Source organism: Camelina sativa, chromosome 14, assembly GCF_000633955.1.
Source record: "Camelina sativa cultivar DH55 chromosome 14, Cs, whole genome shotgun sequence".
NCBI classification, from domain to species: Eukaryota; Viridiplantae; Streptophyta; class Magnoliopsida; order Brassicales; family Brassicaceae; genus Camelina; species Camelina sativa.
In genome coordinates, this window is record NC_025698.1 from 13402306 (window position 1) to 13422712 (window position 20407).

Genomic DNA, 20407 nt, shown 5'->3' on the forward strand with positions numbered 1-20407 from the left:
GGCCAACTTTAAACCAAGTTCTTGGGCCCTTGATTTTGAACTCTCTGATTCTAGGAGAAGGGAAGTTATCTTTCTCTCTAGTGCTTGTACGAGTGTCCATGACTCAGACAAGTTTGGGTCTACAAAAGGATCACTGCCCGCCAATATACCCAGCAGTTTTTCCAAACCAGATATTAGCTTGGACAGTTCAGTCTTTGCCTTCACTAACTCTAGCTCGGTCGTACTATCTGCTTCAGCCGCCTCCTTCAGACCTTGAATTTCAAGATCCTTTTCTGCCAAGGTAGAATTGAGCTCTTTTTGTTCATATGATAAAACGTCTATCTGATGCTGCATCTCAGCAACGCTATCAACAATCGCAAATAACTTCTTTACATCATATGGATTCCGTGGATCTAACTCATTGACTGGATCTACTGAAGGCACCTCAACACCATTTACTTTTTCAAAAATGGCACGCATATCAGATGCTGGAACTAGAGTTTCCTTTGCTTCTGCAACTCGAAGCAACAGCACATGGCATTTCAGTAAAGTGGCTAGCATGCTAAAAAGATTTAAAGAAATAAGAGACAACAAAAGAAAATATTACCTTGTTCTTGACCTAATACTTTATCATGTAATGTAGACAGTTCCACTTCTTTTTCATGCCATATCTCTTCCTTTGCTCTGAGGTTTTCCAACTGAAGTTTAAGATCTTGGCAAAGCTCTTCCATAGATTCCACCTTGGCCTCAGAACTTGAAACCTTAGTTTGGTTTAAATCTCGTTCTAACACAACCTTTTCTAAAGCGACAGATGCTTCTTTTAGTCTGTTCTCCATATCTCGGATTACAACGGCAGCTGCTTTATTTGTTGTCTCAAAGAGTTTAAGAGTAGTACATGCCTTCCCTGCGGCAGAAGATAAATCTTTTACTCTCTGGGCGCAATCACTTACATCAAGCTCCTGTAGGTGTTCAGTTGATTCAATCTCACCACCGTTCTCAATTTCTTGGAACTGAACCAAATCTAAGAGGTCATTTTTCACTTCCAACTGCAGTTCTCTGACAGCCGCACCACATGCAGACATCAAAGATGAAAAATCATTTTGTAATGCAGATATCGTGGTCTCCTGTTCGCGGACAATATCTTCCGCACTCTTCACCTGTTCTTTCAGGGACTCATTATGACCCAATACATTTATCACATCACCCCTAGCTGATGTTATGTTTTGCATCAACACTGCAATGAGAGTATCAATGGAAGTTGAGAAACCCTCAAAGTTAGTCTCGAGGATTTTGTTTCTAAGCCTGACCCCCTCTGCCATCTTCCTAAGAGATGAAGAAATTTCATCTTCAGCGGCTGCATTCCCTTCGCTATTCTCAAGCTCTGTACTCACTGAATCATCAAGGCCATTCAATAATGATGTTGCCACATATGAATCGTCCTGAAAATATAAACAGCGTTATCAAGAGAGCAGCCTAACAAAAAATTAGCCAAGAGAAAATTCAGTCTGGCCTATCTATATTGCAAAATGCACACATGCAAAGTAGATATATATTTATTGACAAATGTTTCACAGGATAATAATTCATCGTGATATCTCCATTAATCAACTTCTACCCAGAACAGATTCTAACTAATGTGTGCATCATCGGGACAAATGTTTCACAGGATAATAATTGGAGATCCCTAGGTGTCTATCTTTGGAACCATCAACTACGTAAAAATAGGAGTGATGAAGGGCAACTGTAAATTTTTATATGAAAAAATTTAACACACAGAAGAAAGAAAATCTGGTAATGTTAGAGACTACGGTTACCTCAGCGTTGTCCATTTCCCCTGCCAATAAACCCTTGATATCTCTAGCAATGACATCCATATCTCTAAGGCTATTGAATTTCATTTCAAGGAATTCATTCACCCTGGAAATTAGACCTCCATCCTTCAGTAGCATCTGGAGATTATCAAGATGAGAAATAATCTCCAAAGATTTTATCTGTGAGTTTCCACTTGATCCAGCTAACTCTTCCATGCATACATTAAGTTTACTACTAAGAGTTGATATCTCGACTTCAGCTTTCACCATTTCTCCTTGTAAAGCAGAAAGACTATTCTCTGCCTTCATTAGTGCGTCCTCAAGGGATCCTATTTTCAAGGAAGCATCAGCCATCTTGCTACGCTCAAACTCTGCCTCACTTTTAAGCTGCTCTAACTCATTCTTCAAATTTGTAGTCAGAACTTTTTCATCTTCGATTTGCTTGGACAGCGAATCCATGTTGCTTTCTGTCTGAGCAAGTGTTTCTTCAAGTGAATTTATGGTGCTATGTGCTTCTGTTAATTTGTTATTCTGAACTGAAACTTCTTTTTGCACCATCTCTAGCTCCATTTCTGCAGCNTCCATTTCCCCTGCCAATAAACCCTTGATATCTCTAGCAATGACATCCATATCTCTAAGGCTATTGAATTTCATTTCAAGGAATTCATTCACCCTGGAAATTAGACCTCCATCCTTCAGGAGCATCTGGAGATTATCAAGATGAGAAATAATCTCCAAAGATTTTATCTGTGAGTTTCCACTTGATCCAGCTAACTCTTCCATGCATACATTAAGTTTACTACTAAGAGTTGATATCTCGACTTCAGCTTTCACCATTTCTCCTTGTAAAGCAGAAATACTATTCTCTGCCTTCATTAGTGCGTCCTCAAGGGATCCTATTTTCAAGGAAGCATCAGCCATCTTGCGACGCTCAAACTCTGCCTCACTTTTAAGCTGCTCTAACTCATTCTTCAAATTTGTAGTCAGAACTTTTTCATCTTCGATTTGCTTGGACAGCGAATCCATGTTGCTTTCTGTCTGAGCAAGTGTTTCTTCAAGTGAATTTATGGTGCTATGTGCTTCTGTTAATTTGTTATTCTGAACTGAAACTTCTTTTTGCACCATCTCTAGCTCCATTTCTGCAGCAGCAGTTCTGCTTTGAGCCTCTTCCTTTTCACTAATAATATCAGATATATTTTTTTCAGCCTGCATGAGTGCAGCTTCAAGTGTGCTTTTGGTTGCAAAAGCTTCGTCCAGTTCGCTAGCTAATGAGGACGCATGTGCAACTGCTTTTTGCAGCTTAAGTTCAATAATTTCCTTGGCAGCTTGGACTTCTCTATTCTCCTCATCAAGCTGATTGATGTTACCCTCTGCAGTAGACAAGGCATCCTCAACCAACTTCAGGGATGTTTGGGTTTCTGCTAATTTACTGGCTAACGCATCGGCTTCTGCCTTTACTTTTTCTAGCTCTTCTTGTTCCTCTACTCTGGCCAGTTGCACTTCTTTGAAGTACCCAGCAAGTTGGGCAATCTTTTCTGACGGATCCTCAGATACTAAATCAACAGGGAGAGCTATAATATCAACTGATTTCATCACTTTCTGCAACAATGCGTCATTTAGAGATAATGATTGCTTGTGTTGATCTCTTTCGTCTTTAATAGCAACAAGCTCAGTCTCTAGCTCTTTTGTGCGCTCTAAGTCTCTCGATAACATATCTATCTGATTCTTGTAGCCATCAACTGTACCACCAAGCTGCTGCAACTCGAGCATCAGCTTCTCGATTTCAGATTTTTTCTCATCCAACTGAGTTTTAAACTTTTCCCTATCTTGGACTAGTCCCTTACCTTTCTTGATAGCCATAGAAAGTTTGTCTCTGAGTAAAGCAGATTTCTCCTCTGATCGCTCAAGATCTTTCTCCAAAGCAATTTTTTCTTCTTTCACAAAAGCCAGTTCTTGAGATGCGGTTTTTAGCTCATTTGAAAGATTGCTTACCTGCAAACTAACCTGCACTTCCTCTCCTAGCATTTCCTTACAAAGTGACAACTCTTGATCTCTCACATAAAGGAGACTTTGAAAGCTTTCAAATATTTCTTCGTTGCCATAAGAACTGTCACTAGAATCCCTGATGTGCCTTTCTATCTTTTCGAAGGATCTATCAACAAGTAAATTGATAGCTGAAGAAGGATGATCTTCGGCTCCTTCTGTCATCAAGCCAGAGATTTCCACAAGTCTCCTCACAGTTTCATCTCTCTCCAAAGAAACTCGCTCTGCAGTTTCCTCCAATTTTTTCAAACTGAAAGTTAAATCATCCAGCTCTTTTCTGATGTTATCTTTCTCCTCCATTTGTGCTGAAAGAGACGTGCTTACACTTTCGATCTGGTTTTGTAAGGCACTAACTTCATCTTTTCCCTGGAGAAAAGATTCTCTAAGCCAAGCTAGGCGACTTTCTAAGCTGGATTGAGAAATCTCCTCTGGTAGGTCAATGGAGGAGATAAAATCTTTTAGTCTGTTGTATTCCTGGGAAACATTTGTGAGCTCTTTCCTCTCTTCAGCAAGTGACCTAACTTTTTCAATGATATCAGAAGACTGACCTGCTTCAGGTGTGTCTATGTTGGACAGGATAGTTTCAATATTTTCAATGATTGTGTTCTTCATCGATATCATTTCCTGATATGATGCAACCATAGCATCGGATTTTGCTAACTCGCCTTTTTCGAGTTCAGATTTATCCAATGCTGTTGACATCTCTTGTAGTTTAATCAAACACTCTTCGAGTTCTTTTGTTTTCTCAGCCAGAGACTGTTCCAACTCTTTCTTGGATAGCTCATATGCTTCCAGGGATACGGACTTATCATTCAATTCAGCATAGCATTTCTCAAGTTCATCAGTCTTTTCGGCTAACGATTGTTCCAGCTGCCCCTTCACTGATTCAGAAGCTTCAAGGGCAATCTCCTTCTCTTGTAATTCAGTCAACCTATTCGCAAGCTCTGTGGTTTTTTCAGACAGTTGATGTTTCAGAGCATCCCGGTTCTGAACTAACGCCTTCCCCTTTGTTACGGCCATGCTGAGCTTTTCTTTTGTGTTAGAACACTTGGTCTTTTCTTGGTCAAGCTCTGCCTTCATATTCCCAAACTCTGTTCTCATAGACTCAATCATTTCTTTATCTGTGTTCACTTGTTCAACAAATTTCCTATTCTCATCTTCTAGATGAGCAAGTCTTTCAAACAGTGATGCTTCCTTCTGTTTGAGCTCAAGTAACTCAGAACAAGCAGCACCGAGAGCTGAACCAAAATCCTCTTGGAAAGTAAGATCCAACGCATCACTAGACAAACACTTCCTTAACTGATCAGCACCGTAGTAAAACTCAGTATACTTGGCACCTAAAAAGGAAACACGGTTCTCCAGATGAGCAAGCTTTTCAGAGATAGTAGAACCATACTGCAGCTCCTCCTGCCCAAATACATTACTAAGAGAAATCATGATCCTATCAGTAGCAGCCTCAAGTTGCTCATCGTTCTGTGGCTGATGAAGACCCAGCTCAGAAACTGAATTCGACGAAGAAAGCACAGAAATCTTAGTGGTGAGATCAGAAATCTCAGCGTCCTTCCCGGTGATAACCTCGTGAAGCCCCCTGAGAGCATCCTCATGCTGAATACGCTCTTCCTTGGCTTCTTTTAGAAACTTTGAGAACCGGCTGACAATATCCACACTAGTGTTCCCATCTTCACTTTTCAAATCATTCTCACCAGTCAAAAGCTTAAACTGCTCCTGAAGCCCTGCAAGTTCCTTCTCCCAATCACCACCTTCCTTCTCATTCTGTAAGTAGAAAAAACAAACAATGAAACAAACAGAAACAAATGGGGAAATCGAAACTTATCATAAAAAAAAAAATCACAAACATTGAATTGATTTGGAAGCTCTCCGTTATTATCATCGTCGTCATCATCTGTCGTGGGAGCTTCTTTGCTGCTAGGTGTATCAAAATTCAACTCTTCAGGAGCATCAACAAACATATCTTCCTTACTATCAACGAAACTTGTTCCCTGCAACAAATACTACCAGCGATTTCAGCATCCAACAACATAAACATAGATAGAGCAATGGTTTAAAAAAAAAAAAAAGAATTAGAATAATATCTCACCTGGTCAGGATCAAGCTCTTGTTGCCCATTAGACTCGTCTTCAATCTTAACCTCATCAGCTACAGAATCAACAGAGTCCTGGGGGAGATCATCATTCTCGTGCATTATCTAAAATACGATCCCCAAAACAGATCTACCACCAATTCCGGAGACCGGAGAGAGAGATTAGCCAATATATTCGTAATCAAACAACACGGGAGAGCGAGAGAGAGAGAGACCAAAGAGAGTCGAAAGGGAAGTGTGTGAAACGGCTAGAGTCAGAGAGATCCGTGAGTAATAATAAATTAGAGAGGGGAGGAGATAGGAAGAAGAGGCTATACATACATACAATGTAATAATAATAAGAAAGAAGAAGAAACGTTGCAGCAGCACGACCGACGCGGTGCGTTTTGGTTTTTCTCCTCTCTCAAACTCCTTTTTTTTTCCTTGTGTGTGCGAGTATGATTGTGTCGTGACATTGAAGTGGGTGATGTGTTTCATCCAATGAGAAACGTTTGCTTCCGTCCACGTGACTTTTATTTTGGTAATGTAATAATAATTTTTAAGAAGGATCCACAACTATTTTTTTAAAGTCAAAATGTATATTGAATGTAAGACAAATTTAGAATATAATCACAGATTCTAATTAAAAAAACTTCCATAACAATGCTAAAAAAAAAAATTATTCAAAAGATACTGTATATATTACTTCAATGATTTTTTAAATCAATTATATTGAACATAATAATAAGTAAATTAAAACTAAATTAAATAAAATACATAGTACAATGAAAATGAATTGGTGATTGGGATTTCCCAACTTCCTATGACTTGCTTAGTTCAGACTTCAGCACACATGTATGTAACACTTGGAATTACAATGTGTCGCGCTATGGCCTCATTTGTACATCATGATTTCATAAGATCTTTTACAACTGTTGATTCCTTGAAAGTCTTGCGTGCACATCTATCACATTTTTGGAACCACTTTGCACATTTTCTAATCGATTTGTTTATTACAAACCTTCACCTACATGTATTATTTGTTTAAGCTTTGAACCTTATATAGTTGAAAACTATATAAGATTGCTCGGTGAAAAGAAAAATAAATAGCTACCAAAGTAATAAAACCATATCCATATCGGTTTAAGTTAATCCCTTAACATCATCATAACATCATCACCTACTAATTAACATCAAACCAAACGATTACCATATAATTCTAAGCAAATGGAGAATCATAATTCACAACATAGACACTAGTCTTCCAGCTCGATCTCCATGTACTTTCCAGAAAACATTGATGGCCTTATCAACCGTTTCAGCATCAACAGCAATAGCTCCAAAGATTGCCCTAAAGCCAGTACAAAGAATAGCCGAGTTCGACGCATCTGTCTTAGGGGAAACCCTGATTATTTTCCCCAAACCCAACCGTCCTCCGTCAAGAGCACACGAGGACTCCACATTTGAAACCTGTGCTACCAAACGGCTCAGAGCTTTCGAGGAGGCATCGATATCTTCGGTGAGATAGCGAAGAGAGACAGAAGTTTCAATGATATGGGTTCCAAAGATACTCAAGGCTTTGTTGTTCTCTTGAGAGAAAGAAGCATGAGTCATAGCACGGCGTAGAAGGTTGGTGTTGTTAAACTTGTAGCTACACCCAAAATAAGAAAGGTCACAACTTTTAGACTATAGATTCTCATGTGCCTAATTCAACTTGATTCATCACATCAAAAGAGTTATCTAATCTTATACAAATGACCTTCTTAATATCCTTAATTATAATCCTCTAGTTCACATTTAGGCACAGATCAATAACAACAATACGAAAAACATTCAACAGAGAAGAAGTGGTTTTTAGTAAGAGTACCCAATTTGAGCTTGCAACGTTGCAAGATCAGAAGAGAATGATTGGATCCTGAGATTGGTCGCGCGTACCTGCTAGAGAGGATCCGAAGTAAGAAGAAACGATTTGGTTTCTCCGATTTGGATAACCCAAAATAAGAATACCTAGGGTTTTAGAGAAGTACAGAGATGGAGCTACCTGAGAAAACGAGGAGGAGAAGGAGATCCCGATAACGACGAGAACAAGTAGTAGAGTGAAACGATGAGTCACCACCATAGCTGATCAAACCTTTGTGTTCTTCTTCTTCTTCTTCACTTGATTTCACCACCCCTTCTGTAAGATGCGCTCTCTCCGAGACTTGGGATTGTATCAAAAGTGAGACAGGTTTACTCACAATTGCACATTTAATCTCGGTTTGATTTGGTTTGGTTCGGTTTATCCGGATTAGAAACATCCCTCAGAATTGACTGTAGTAATACAGTATGATACAGTTTTCTAACAAGTCTTAAATCTCAACTAGAAAAAACATGTTTTATGATGATGAGTGAGATGAGGAGATGAGGAGATGAGGAGATGAGGAGAGAATGAGAATCTTCTTATTATCAATATCATAAATCTAAAAATGAAGGAACACAATGGATCACCAGATTCTTTATGTACACTTAATTTTAAAGGTCTGGGGATCTCTCTCTCTCACTCTCCCTTCTGTACACCCGTGTTTGTGTTTCAGGGTGAAATCATATCAAGTACTCGTTGTACACTAAGAAAGCTGCTTCTGGATAATCCTTTGGGAGGCTATTTATATGGAGGTAAAACCGAAGGAGATCCTCTTTAGTGACCGTCTCTGGATCCACAACATCTTCATCGCATGTCAGCACCCACAGGTCCTCTGAGTTCACTCTCTTGATGCTTCCTCGACAGAAGGGGCATGACTCCGACTTTGTGTTCCAGTTACGGTAACATTTGATGCACATGGCATGGCAACAGTTGGGCAACACCATCTTCGTGCATGGCTCTAAGCATATCCCGCATTCGTCTTCTCTTTCCAAGTCAATGCTATTCATGAATCTGCTGCCTTCAATGTCATACTGCTGCTTTTTGGTTATGGCTTTTGGATTCGGATACCACATGCTTTCTTCTGGTAAGTCAGCAAAGTTGATATGGAGTCGCTCAAGTGACGGTAATATAACACCTGCACTTAGGCAAAACCCTGTTATAAGATTAAGCCAGTAATAAAAAAAAACACAAAATCGCATCAAGCGGGCTTCTTGGTCTTACCGTAAAACTCCCTAATGGTAGCTTTCCTTCCGTACCTGGATAGATTCCACCGCCCATCAGGCCGTACCTGTACAAGACAAAGAAGACACCTATAAAACAAACAAGCCAAGAGGAAAGGGGGAAAAACTATCAGGGAATCTACCAATCTACACACACACACACACACAGGTAAGTCGTGTAAACAGAGGACTGTATATATGGTAACAACCTTGTATATGAGTATGTGGAAGAAATCAAAATATCTTGGAAGCAAACATGAGAAATCCATCCATTGTAGCAGGAATATGAAGAATGGAGCCAAATTGCTACACACCAATTTCATCTGCAGACGCACACCGCTCTTTCCCATTGGAATCTCAGCCGCCCTGATTCAATTTTTAGACAAATCAAGTTACTTTACTAATCCTTCTAACCACATAGAGTCATTCATAGACCCACTTCCTTCAAACAACATTAAGCATCAAGTCAACACCACACAAATACCAATTTTGAGACTAATCAGTTCCTATCCTTTCTAATTCACATACTCATTTCTTCAAACAACATATGCATCGAAGACCACACCACACAGACAGATACCAATTCTGAGACTAATCAGTTCCTATCCTTCTAATCACATAACCAATTTCTTCAGACAACATATGCATCAAAACCACATCACATAAATACCAATTTTGAGACTAATCAGTTCCTATCCTTCTAGGACAACATATGCATCAAAACCACAGCACACAGACAGATACTAATTCTGAGTCTAAACAGTTATTATCCTTCTAATCACATAAACCATTTCTGTAAAGTTTCGATTTTTCTGTAAAAATCTAACTTCGTGAACTAAAAGACTGAGAATTTACTTTTGGGGGATATGCATCCTAAGTGGGTTACGGCTAATTCAATCCCATAATTCCTCAAATCATGTTAAAACTGGTAATCAAAACCCTAAACCCAGAAAAATCAGATAAGCAACTTATTAAAAAAGAAAAAAAACAAAACCCAGAAAGGAAGCCAGATGATGGATGATGACTCACAGTCCATTGGCGTGCTCAATATCAGCCTCGAGAATCTTCAAAGAGTCTCTGTAAGAAGACTTGCTCAACTGATAATACATCTCTCTCTATCTCGAGATTATTACAGATGAACAAGGCAACACACAAAACGAACAGAAAGAGAAGAGAAGAGAATCCAAAGTTTGGGTCTTGAAACAGGACAAAACCCTCTTAATAAAGAGAGCCCGATGATGAATCAAAAATACAAACAACGAAACAGACACAGAGACGTCTGCTTTTCTCCACGTCTATCTCTTCTAATATACTATCTCTTCGGTTTTGTTTTGCTTCCTTATAAAAAATTTCAGAACAAAAGGAAAAATAAAAAAGCGACTTTTCGCTTTGAGATATTTTTGAGAGCCTCAAGAAACAAAAAGAGAGAAAAAGGAAAAATGAAAAAGAAAAAAAAAAAATACACAGAGACAGAATCTTATCTCTCTCTCTCTTTTTCTTCCACAACTTTTTTTTTAATTTTGGTGTTCTGTTTCAAAGATCATAATAATGACACGAGAAATTGAAATGTGTGGAATGGATTATGATGATGATGATGATGAGTGAGTTATAAAAAATGAGAAATAGGTTCTTGTCCTTATCTATAAAACATTATATGCTATCTGTTGGCGGGTCTACGTTACCAAAATTGATTCTTTTAATCCAACTTTCTTACTTAAGTATTTAAAAAAAAAAAATTCTAATAAGTCTTCAAAATATTTGTGACCTGTCAGAGCCAGCATTATTTCCAATTACATTAATGTTCATGAGTTCATCATGAAACAACAATTATGGAAGATTCTTTTTCATAATCAAAATTTCTATATTATTACTAATTTTTGTATCATCTCCTTTTTAAGAATTTTAAGTAATCCCTTTAGACTAATACTTTCTTTGTATCAAAAATAAAAAGCCACTTTTTGGGTTCATTGCTGATTTACAAAAATTTAATTACTCCATAACAAAAAGTATATAAATTCAAAGTATCTACATTTTCATTATTAAAATAAAAAAAAAAGATTTAGAACACAATATTATCAAACATTACAAATAAACCGTGACGGAAACTAAAACACAGTTGTTGTTTTTTCGTTAATATAAAACGACTTTATTTTAGATCATGAATAATAAAGGTTTAGTTTACTAATGGTACAATGATATTGTTAATCACGAGATTGCCATACTATTATTGAGGTTGATGGCGTTGATTTTTTTTTTTTTTTTTGTTATAGATGATTTCTATTTGAAGACTCATTCACATTGGATAATTCCTAATTTTAACATTTCAAAGGCAGAGAATAGTAGTATAATTTACAAAATAATTGTCCCACGGACAAATTTCACGAGTCACCACAGTCAACAACGTTAACAAGCATTTAAGAACATTAATCTATTAACACTCCTAATTAGCAATTGTCCTTTTAACATTTTTCAGAAGTTTGTACGTTTTCTATTGAGTATAGTGGATAACCCCATATTAATTAATCCCATTGAATAATAATCAAATATCAGATGTAATGTAATCCAATGAACGTGACGTGACGTTGATCGTGTTCGAGCGCTGAGTGAGATACGTAACCCAACAAAAGACCCCTACGTTTTGGTTAAACTATACTTTTGATTTGAATCATTACGATCTTCTCTCGCGTAACTAACAAAATATTAATCTCGCTAGAATCTTTCTCTGCAGCCTTCAAAGTTTTCAGGAGAACAATAAATAAATTTTAGGTGTAATATTCATTTGCAAGTGGCAACTAGCTAGGAGATGAATTCAACACCCATGGTGCCAACAAAATATTATTTAATTATGTATGAGTTCTATACCAATAAATAACGTTTACTACTCCTTCCGTTTCTTAATATAGAATGTTTTAGAGGTTTTTTTGTTTCATAATATAAGATATTTTGAAATTTCTAGGTAACTTTTAAATTACTTTTATATTTTTTTATTATTTATTTTATGCATTCTTATTTATGATTGGTTAAACTTTTTTTAAATGGTCATTTTTTAATTTGCGTACTTTCACTCAAAACATCTTATATCTTAAAACGGAGGGAGTATATTGCTAGGACGATTTCTAACTATATAGATCTGTTTTTATCAGAGCTCCATTTTGGGCATTAAATGAAAAGAACTATGCCTACTCTTGGATGTTCAGGAAGATTCTCAAGCTCTGTCCTAAAGCTCTAAATTTTCTCAGCATCAATATAGGAAAAAGAGACTCTACTTTTTTCTGGTGGGATCCTTGGACTCCCTATGGATCCCTTTACCACTTTCTTGGTACGGAAGATCCCACTCGCTTAGGGATCCCTCTATTCTCAGTGGTGGGTGACTTGTGGAACGGTGATGGTTGGTCTCTCCCTCATGCTAGAACGGATAAACAAGGTCTCCTACTTTCCTTCATCTCTACAATTACTTTATCCAATTCCACCGACACTCCAGTGTAGAAAATTGAGGGGATGGCTTTCAGGTCGTTCTCTTCAAAAGCAGTTTGGAATTCAGTGAGGGTGAAGAACCTAGAAAAGGCTTGGGCTCCTCTTGTTTGGCACAAAGCAGCCATTCCTCGTCATGCTACCACTACATGGCTGTTTGTGCTTAATCGAAACCCTACACTTGATCGCATGTCTAAGTGGGGTTTGGATATAGAATTGGTCTGTCTCCTCTGTGGCTTGTCTCATGAATCTCGAAACCATATCTATTTTTGAGTGTCCCTTCTCAGATCAGGTTTGAATCTCGATAGTTCAGAGACTTAATATCTCTTCTCCTCCTCTCCAATGGGATCAAGTTCTTCTATGGCTCCCAAATGCAGTTGGGTCATCGCTTACCAAACTTGCTCTTCTATAAGGCTGGCAAGGCTCCATCTATGAAATATGGCGGGAGAGAAATAGACGTTTTCATGATGGCCTCACCCTTCCTCCGCTCAAAGTTGCAGAGTTTGTCCTCTCCACTATCATTTACAAGTGTAAAGCTCTCCACCAATTGGGTTGTAAACGTGGTAATCTCCTTCTTCAACGTTGGAACTCTTCCACGTAGGTATTGTTCATCAAATTCTTGGTATTGCTAATCTGTTCTTCCTGGTTTTCTCTTCTACCACTTGTTGGTTTACTATCTCGCTGTATCGGGTTCTAGTTTGTTTCTCTGTAACATTTTCAATTTCTATTAATTCAATGAAAGCCCTTTCACAAAAAAAAAAAAAAAATCTGTTTTTATCAATAAAAGCCTTATTTGTTTAATATAAATTCGAAATTACAACGTAAGATTTGTGTAACCATAATACATGGACATTTAGGTTCAAGTTCAATCGGTAAAAAAAACATAATCGTAGAATCGCATAAAAAAAAGAAGGAAGGAATGAGGAGGTTCATTGGTACTTAAAGAGTCGGACTCGGTGGATGCGGGTGGGGGATAAGAATACAAAGTATTTTCAAGCCCAAACCAAGCAGAGACGAGCTCATAATAGGATTGTCGGTCTCTTTGACAAACATGATGTCTGGTCTATGGAGGATGTTGCAATCTGTGATACAGCGATAACATACTTTGAGGAACTATTTTCCTCGATATGTCCGGCCAATTTTGAGGACGCTCTACGGGAAGTGAACACAGTTATTACAGAGGCAGATAATGCCCGTTTGACGGCCCCTGCCATGGAGGACGAGGTAAGACGGGCTTTATTTATGATGCATCCAGACAAAGCTCCGGGGCTCGATGGAATGACAGCCTTGTTCTTTCAAAAGGCATGGAGAGTTGTTAAGGATGATCTGGTGTCTTTGGTTAATCAGTTTTTTGGGGAGGGTGTTTTCGACAGACGGTTAAATCAAACGCATATTTACCTCATCCCGAAGGTGGCAAAACCAACCCGGATGACGGAGTTGCGTCCTATTAGTTTGTGTAATGTGGGATACAAGGTCTTGTCAAAAGTTTTGTGTAACCGGCTTAAGGTGATTTTACCTAGTCTAATCTCGGAAACTCAATCAGCGTTCGTACCTGGACGTTTCATCTCGGACAACATCCTCATAGCTTAAGAGATGTTTCCTGTAAAGGGAATTTTATGGCTATTAAGACGTATATGAGTAAGGCATATGATAGGGTTGAGTGGGATTTCGTGGCGGCGTTACTGCGGAAGATGGGGTTTGCGGAGATATGGATTTCATGGATCATGTTTTGTGTCACATCGGTGGAGTACAAGGTCCTTATTAACGGCCAACCTAATGGTCAGATTATCCCGGAGAGGGGTTTACGGCAGGGTGATCCACTATCTTCTTACTTGTTTATTTTATGTATGGAGGTTCTGATTGTTAATATTCAAAAGGTGGAGGCCGATAAGCGATTTACAGGCATTAAGGTGGCCAATAAGTGTCCGCCAATAACGCATTTGTTGTTTGCGGATGATAGTATCTTCTTTTGCAAGGCGGATAAGGAACAATGTGGTATGATTTTGGATATCCTCAAGCAATATGAGGGAGTTTCGGGGCAACAGATAAATTTCACGAAATCTTCGATCCAGTTTGGTCATACTGTTAACGACCGGGTCCGGTCGGAGATGCAGCGGGTCCTTGGGATAACAAACTTGGGTGGTATGGGGTCGTAATTAGGGATTCCTGAGAGTTTGGGAGGATCCAAAACGAAGATTTTTTCTTATGTCCGAGACCAGCTGCAGAGCCGGACAACGGGCTGGTCGGCCAAATTATTGTCCAAAGGGGGTAAGGAGGTGATGATCAAGTCTGTTGCGACGGCTCTCCCTACATTTGGGATGTCTTGTTATCGTTTGCCAAAAACAATAACATCCAAGCTTACTAGTGCAGTGGCGAAGTTTTGGTGGAGTTCTCATGGTCAGTCTGGGGGTATGCATTGGATTGTCTGGGAGAAGCTTTGCTGTAGCAAGCAGATGGGTGGTCTGGGCTTCAGGAATGTTGATGATTTTAACACGGTTTTGTTGGCTAAACAATTATGGCGACTGATTGAGGTTCCGGACTCACTGTTTGCCAGGGTTTTCAAAAGTCGGTATTACCGGAATTCCAATCCTTTGGACCCAATACGGTCCTATTCTCCTTCCTATGGGTGGAGAAGTATCGTATCTGCTCGATCTTTGGTAAACAAAGGACTCATTAAACGGGTTGGCTCAGGCGACATCATTTCTGTATGGACTGATCCCTGGGTTCCAGATCAATTCCCAAGACCAGCTTTAAGTAACGGTCCGTTTAAGGACCCAACTCTCCGTTTGACTCAGTTCATGGATACTCACACGAATACTTGGCTTAGAGATCGGATCGTTGAGCATTTCGATCTTGTGGATGTCGCCTTGATAGCGGTTATTCCCTTTAGCAGTCTCCCGATGGCAGACTCTTTAGGGTGGCATTTTACAAAATCTGGTAAATATTCGGTTAAGTCAGAGTATGCAATGGCACGTCTGGGTGTTCCTAACACTTTCCAGGCTTGTGGGTGTGGTCCAGAGATTACCCCTCTTCTTGCTAAGGTTTGGCAGGTTACTTGTCCACCAAAAATTAAACATTTCATGTGGCAAGTTTTAACGGGCAGTATTTCGGTGTGTGCTAATTTGCGACGGTGGGGCATAGCCTGTGATGTTGGATGTATGAGGTGTGGGGCAGATGTGGAGACTATTAATCATGCTATTTTCGTGTGTCCGCCAGCCCGCCAGGTATGGGCTTTGTCCCATGTACCTGTGGGGCCTCAACACTTTCCGACGGACTCTATTTATGCTAATGTAGATCAATTTCTGGGTTCTACGAATCCGGGTTCTCAGATAGAGATTTTCCCCTGGCTAATGTGGTATATATGGAAAGCGAGGAATGCTTGTGTGTTTGAGAATCAGACGGAACGACCGGGTGACATTGTGCGTGTAGCGCAAGGGGAAGCGTCCTCTTGGCTAAAAGCACAGGTGGAAGACGAGGGTGAGGAGGTTATCTCCTCCCTTGTGGTTCCTACTTCTCGGTTACAAGGGCGTCTCTCCCCCCTTCCACTGGTTTACTCCGGTTATTGATGCTTTGTTGATGGCTCTTGGAAAGAGACCGATGTTTTTGCAGGTGCAGGATGGTTTTGTACTTCTTCGCAAGGATCGTCACCTTTTCTAGGAGCTACCAATTACTGGCGCAGTCTATCTCCGTTACATGCCGAAGTAGAAGCTTTCAGTTGGCGATGCGGTGCATCATTAGCCACGATTTCCGCGATGTGGCTTTCGTTACGGACAGCTTGGATCTGGTGAAGATGGTGTCTTCCCCTCATGACTGGCCGGCCTTTGCAACTTATTTGGATGGAATCAAGATGGATCGAGAGGAGTTTTCTTCTTTCTCTTTATTTCATATTTCTCGTATGCAAATACTAAAGCGGATTCTTTGGCACGCCAAGCGCGCTTATCTCTGCATCTTGTTTTGTTTGTAAACAATTTTCCTTCAAATTGGCTCATTTGAGCTGATTCTTTTGTTGAAAAAAAAAAGAAAGAAAAAAAAGAAAAGAAGGTAGAAAAAAAAATGGAATACCTTATGAATATTAATAATGTCAATAATAATTAATAAGATAATCGTTTCCACAATATACTAGTATTATTATTGTTGTTAGTTGTAATTGGTCGTAATGATCATATTAATTTAAAGTAGATGAACAGCCCACATTTATTAAGTTAAAATTTTGGAATTTGGAATAATTCATGACCCTAATATTCAATTTAAAAATAGCAATGAATGAATTTAAAGTTCTACCTAATTGTTCCATTGACTTGAAAAGAGGAATCCGTCGAGCAAAAGCATACTACAAAATAAAAAATGTTACAAATCGCAATACATAAATATATATATAAACTCGCATAGTTAAATCGAGCCGAATAGATAAATTTAGCTAAATATAATAGTCAAACGTTTACGGTAAGGACTAATTAAGGAGATGTTGAGGACCATCGACCACCAACCCCAACTAGTTTAATGATGATGTTGGGATTTGATTGGTAGCTCCTCTAACTTTGACATTTCATTAGAGTTAAAATGTCAATAATAAACTTCAATATCAAAAGTAAGACTTTATAAATTGTTGGTAACCATTATGATCATAATCAACTACAAAATGCTTAATTAGTTTTGTTAATTAAAGAACAAAAAAAAAAGGATCAAGTAATTAAGTTGTTCACTAACCAAACTCGGTTTTTGTTTGGATTGGCATCTGTACGTCGATTGAATAGAACTTGTTTGTCCTAATCCCTAAAGTCATTTCGTGTACATGATTGTTTTACAATAGATCGAGATAAAGGAAGAAAAAAGAGTTTCTTGCGGGAAAAGGTCTACTGTGGAAGCTGCTTAGCTCACTTGCAGCAAACTCACATGTTCATCAAGGTATTAGTCTTCACCTAACGTTAGTATAAAACTGGGTTAAACCAAAACCCCATATCAAGTTTCATAATGTTGACAAAACATTCTAGATATCAAGTCTCCAAAACCAAATCTTTGTACCAATTACAAAGTTTTTGTAACTTCCTTGTTCACGTGGGTCTCTAATCACCATGAGGTGTGTTGTTTGAGAGTCTCCTTTATCTTTTACTTATATAATCCTAACGACGAAACATGAGTCTTCTCATATCCATTATAAGTGGTTTCAAAACAAGAATGGAGCGTAAGATCACGGTGACTTCTCAGGAACTCGTCAAGCCCTCATCTCTAAACCTTAATCATCTTCCTTGCCATCATCTTTCTTTCCTTGATCAACTTGCTCCTCCCATTTTCATGCCTTTCCTTTTCTTTTACCACAACAAGACCAATCTCTCAACCAATGAACGAAGTGATCAGATCAAGAGTTCCTTGTCAGAAATATTGAATCTCTTCTACCCCTTGGCAGGGCGCATTAGAAATTCCGGAGATGTTGTTTTGTGCAACGATATGGGTGTGTCTTTCGTCGAAGCCAAAGCCGATTTCAACATGTCACAGATTTTAGAAAACCCTAATTCCAATGAACTTAACAAGCTTCATCCATTCGAATTCCATGAAGTGAGTGACGTGCTTCTCACGGTACAGCTCACTTTTTTTCAATGCGGCGGCTTAGCACTCGGTATAGGCCTTTCCCATAAACTCTGCGATGCCTTGTCTGGTCTCATCTTCATCAAAAGCTGGGCAGATTTGGCTCGTGGAGACACTGGAATCGTTACTCCTTCTTTCGATCTGGCCAAGATGTTTCCTCCGTGTGACATAGAAAATTTAAACATGGCTACAGGTATCACAAAGGAAAACATAGTAACCAAACGCTTCGTGTTCTTGAAATCCTCTGTTGAGTCTTTAAGAGAAAGATTCAGTGGAAACAAGGAGATTCAGGCGACACGTGTTGAGGCCTTATCGGTATTCATATGGAGCCGTTTCATGGCATCAACAAACCAAGATGACAAAACCGGAAAGATCTATACAATGATTCATCCGGTGAACTTGCGTAGACAAGCAGATCCAGTTATACCAGACAACATGTTTGGAAACATCATGAGATTCTCAGTTACTATCCCTAAGATGACAATCAATGAAGATGATGAAGCACNATTTTCATGCCTTTCCTTTTCTTTTACCACAACAAGACCAATCTCTCAACCAATGAACGAAGTGATCAGATCAAGAGTTCCTTGTCAGAAATATTGAATCTCTTCTACCCCTTGGCAGGGCGCATTAGAAATTCCGGAGATGTTGTTTTGTGCAACGATATGGGTGTGTCTTTCGTCGAAGCCAAAGCCGATTTCAACATGTCACAGATTTTAGAAAACCCTAATTCCAATGAACTTAACAAGCTTCATCCATTCGAATTCCATGAAGTGAGTGACGTGCTTCTCACGGTACAGCTCACTTTTTTTCAATGCGGCGGCTTAGCACTCGGTATAGGCCTTTCCCATAAACTCTGCGATGCCTTGTCTGGTCTCATCTTCATCAAAAGCTGGGCAGATTTGGCTCGTGGAGACACTGGAATCGTTACTCCTTCTTTCGATCTGGCCAAGATGTTTCCTCCGTGTGACATAGAAAATTTAAACATGGCTACAGGTATCACAAAGGAAAACATAGTAACCAAACGCTTCGTGTTCTTGAAATCCTCTGTTGAGTCTTTAAGAGAAAGATTCAGTGGAAACAAGGAGATTCAGGCGACACGTGTTGAGGCCTTATCGGTATTCATATGGAGCCGTTTCATGGCATCAACAAACCAAGATGACAAAACCGGAAAGATCTATACAATGATTCATCCGGTGAACTTGCGTAGACAAGCAGATCCAGTTATACCAGACAACATGTTTGGAAACATCATGAGATTCTCAGTTACTATCCCTAAGATGACAATCAATGAAGATGATGAAGCACAGCCTTCTCTTGTGGAGCAAATGAGAGAAGAGATTAGAAAGATAGATGCAGTGTACGTGAAGAAACTTCAAGAAGACAGCAGAGGACACCTCGAGTTTCTAAACAAACAAGCTTCAGGTTTCGTCAACGGTGAGATTGTGTCGTTCAGCTTCACGAGCCTATGCAAATTCCCGGTTTATGAAGCAGATTTCGGATGGGGGAAACCTTTGTGGGTTGCCTCTGCAAGGATGAGCTACAAAAATCTGGTAGCTTTCATTGATACTAAGGAAGGTGATAGCATAGAAGCTTGGATCAACCTTGACCAGAACGATATGTCTAGATTTGAAGCCGATGAGGAGTTGCTTCAGTATGTATCTTCAAACCCAAGTGTGATTGCCTCTGCCTCTTGAGATACATGCATGAAATCTATAAGTCATTTCCCGTGAGTTTGAGTTTGGTTTTCTTTTAACTTTTTGTCTATTAAATTTCATTCTCTTGTGCTCAAAATGGATTCTATTTAGTATTTATACTCTTTGCCCTGAAAAAAGCCTCTGGATGTGTTTGGGCTGAATCTAGTTTGATGTTGGGTGATTCATAATTCATTTGTTATGCTTTTTAATCTTACTTGAAAGTTATGATTTGCTTAGATCGATATATATACTCTTAAGAGTGTGATTAAAGACTATTGAGTTTATGCTTTTTTGGTATGTTTTTATTAACTCTAATGAACTAATTGTGAAAGCATATATAGAGCCTGTTCGTTAAGTTGCCGCAGCAATCACATCCTGCGACTAAAAAAATAAAGGTTGTCGGAGTTTAAATCTTTGCAATGAATCGCTCCTTCTGTTTAAACAAGTCACCGCTTCTGTTAAAACAAGTCGCAGCGGCAGTTAAGACTATCGCCTGTTTTTCATGGCGAGACATGATATACCGGAAATCTCCGTAAAAGTAGACGCAGCGGCAATTTTCACATTTATTTGGCCATAGTGACATTAAAATTTTGGCCGCCGGAAGGAGACGCAGCGGCAACATA

General features: G+C 39.0%; 5 protein-coding genes across 7 annotated transcripts in view; 2 read left to right on the top strand and 3 right to left on the bottom strand.

Moving 5' to 3' along the window:
• LOC104743551 (myosin heavy chain, striated muscle-like) overlaps positions 1-6346 on the bottom strand; it is an 11931-nt gene extending 5585 nt beyond the window's left edge. The window contains exons 1-6 of one of the 2 annotated variants that reach the window (XM_019236125.1): positions 5932-6346; positions 5690-5833; positions 2913-5606; positions 1794-2345; positions 587-1418; positions 70-491 (exon numbers count right to left, since the gene is read on the bottom strand). In XM_019236125.1, the coding sequence (XP_019091670.1) occupies positions 70-491; positions 587-1418; positions 1794-2345; positions 2913-5606; positions 5690-5833; positions 5932-6036 (4749 nt within the window). In that variant the 5' untranslated portion in view covers positions 6037-6346. Of the gene's footprint in view, positions 1-14; positions 492-586; positions 1419-1793; positions 2346-2912; positions 5607-5689; positions 5834-5931 lie in introns of both variants that reach the window. The other variant, XM_019236124.1, reaches the window with a different exon arrangement.
• On the bottom strand, positions 7005-8132 carry LOC104741319 (protein NUCLEAR FUSION DEFECTIVE 2). Of its 2 annotated transcripts, none has more exons than XM_010462155.2 (3): positions 7955-8132; positions 7781-7848; positions 7005-7564 (listed from the first exon to the last, which is right to left on the bottom strand). In XM_010462155.2, exons 1-3 carry the CDS (start codon positions 8030-8032, stop codon positions 7156-7158), a joined length of 555 nt encoding a protein of 184 aa, XP_010460457.1. In that variant the 5' UTR covers positions 8033-8132; the 3' UTR covers positions 7005-7155. The 2 variants fall into 2 exon arrangements, with proteins under 2 accessions (XP_010460457.1, XP_010460456.1); XM_010462154.2 differs by having other exon boundaries at positions 7781-7851.
• LOC104741320 lies at positions 8333-10624 on the bottom strand. The gene is made up of 4 exons (XM_010462156.2): positions 10063-10624; positions 9243-9399; positions 9035-9101; positions 8333-8948 (listed from the first exon to the last, which is right to left on the bottom strand). Exons 1-4 carry the CDS (start codon positions 10140-10142, stop codon positions 8494-8496), a joined length of 759 nt encoding a protein of 252 aa, XP_010460458.1. The 5' UTR covers positions 10143-10624; the 3' UTR covers positions 8333-8493.
• Positions 17387-18591, top strand: LOC104741321 (vinorine synthase-like; the record flags this gene model as incomplete). Its single annotated transcript, XM_019235511.1, has 1 exon — positions 17387-18591. A coding segment is annotated over exon 1 (954 nt), but the record flags the coding sequence as incomplete, so codon positions are not given.
• Positions 18600-20028, top strand: LOC109128615 (vinorine synthase-like). Its single transcript, XM_019235377.1, has one exon. It carries the CDS (start codon positions 18600-18602, stop codon positions 19782-19784), a length of 1185 nt encoding a protein of 394 aa, XP_019090922.1. The 3' UTR covers positions 19785-20028.

What these genes read in the sequence shown, in the direction of transcription:
- LOC104741319 (XM_010462154.2), bottom strand. Translation starts at nt 8,032, where the DNA reads ATGGTGGTGACTCATCGTTTCACTCTACTACTTGTTCTCGTCGTTATC. An exon ending in TCTCCTCCTCGTTTTCTCAG is followed by an intron (nt 7,852 to 7,954) that starts GTAGCTCCATCT and finishes GATCCTCTCTAG; the next exon opens with CAGGTACGCGCGACCAATCT. An exon ending in ACGTTGCAAGCTCAAATTGG is followed by an intron (nt 7,565 to 7,780) that starts GTACTCTTACTA and finishes TTTTGGGTGTAG; the next exon opens with CTACAAGTTTAACAACACCA.
- LOC104741320 (XM_010462156.2), bottom strand. Translation starts at nt 10,142, where the DNA reads ATGTATTATCAGTTGAGCAAGTCTTCTTACAGAGACTCTTTGAAGATT. An exon ending in ATTGAGCACGCCAATGGACT is followed by an intron (nt 9,400 to 10,062) that starts GTGAGTCATCAT and finishes AAATTGAATCAG; the next exon opens with GGCGGCTGAGATTCCAATGG. An exon ending in TCCACATACTCATATACAAG is followed by an intron (nt 9,102 to 9,242) that starts GTTGTTACCATA and finishes TGTCTTGTACAG; the next exon opens with GTACGGCCTGATGGGCGGTG.
- LOC109128615 (XM_019235377.1), top strand. Translation starts at nt 18,600, where the DNA reads ATGCCTTTCCTTTTCTTTTACCACAACAAGACCAATCTCTCAACCAAT.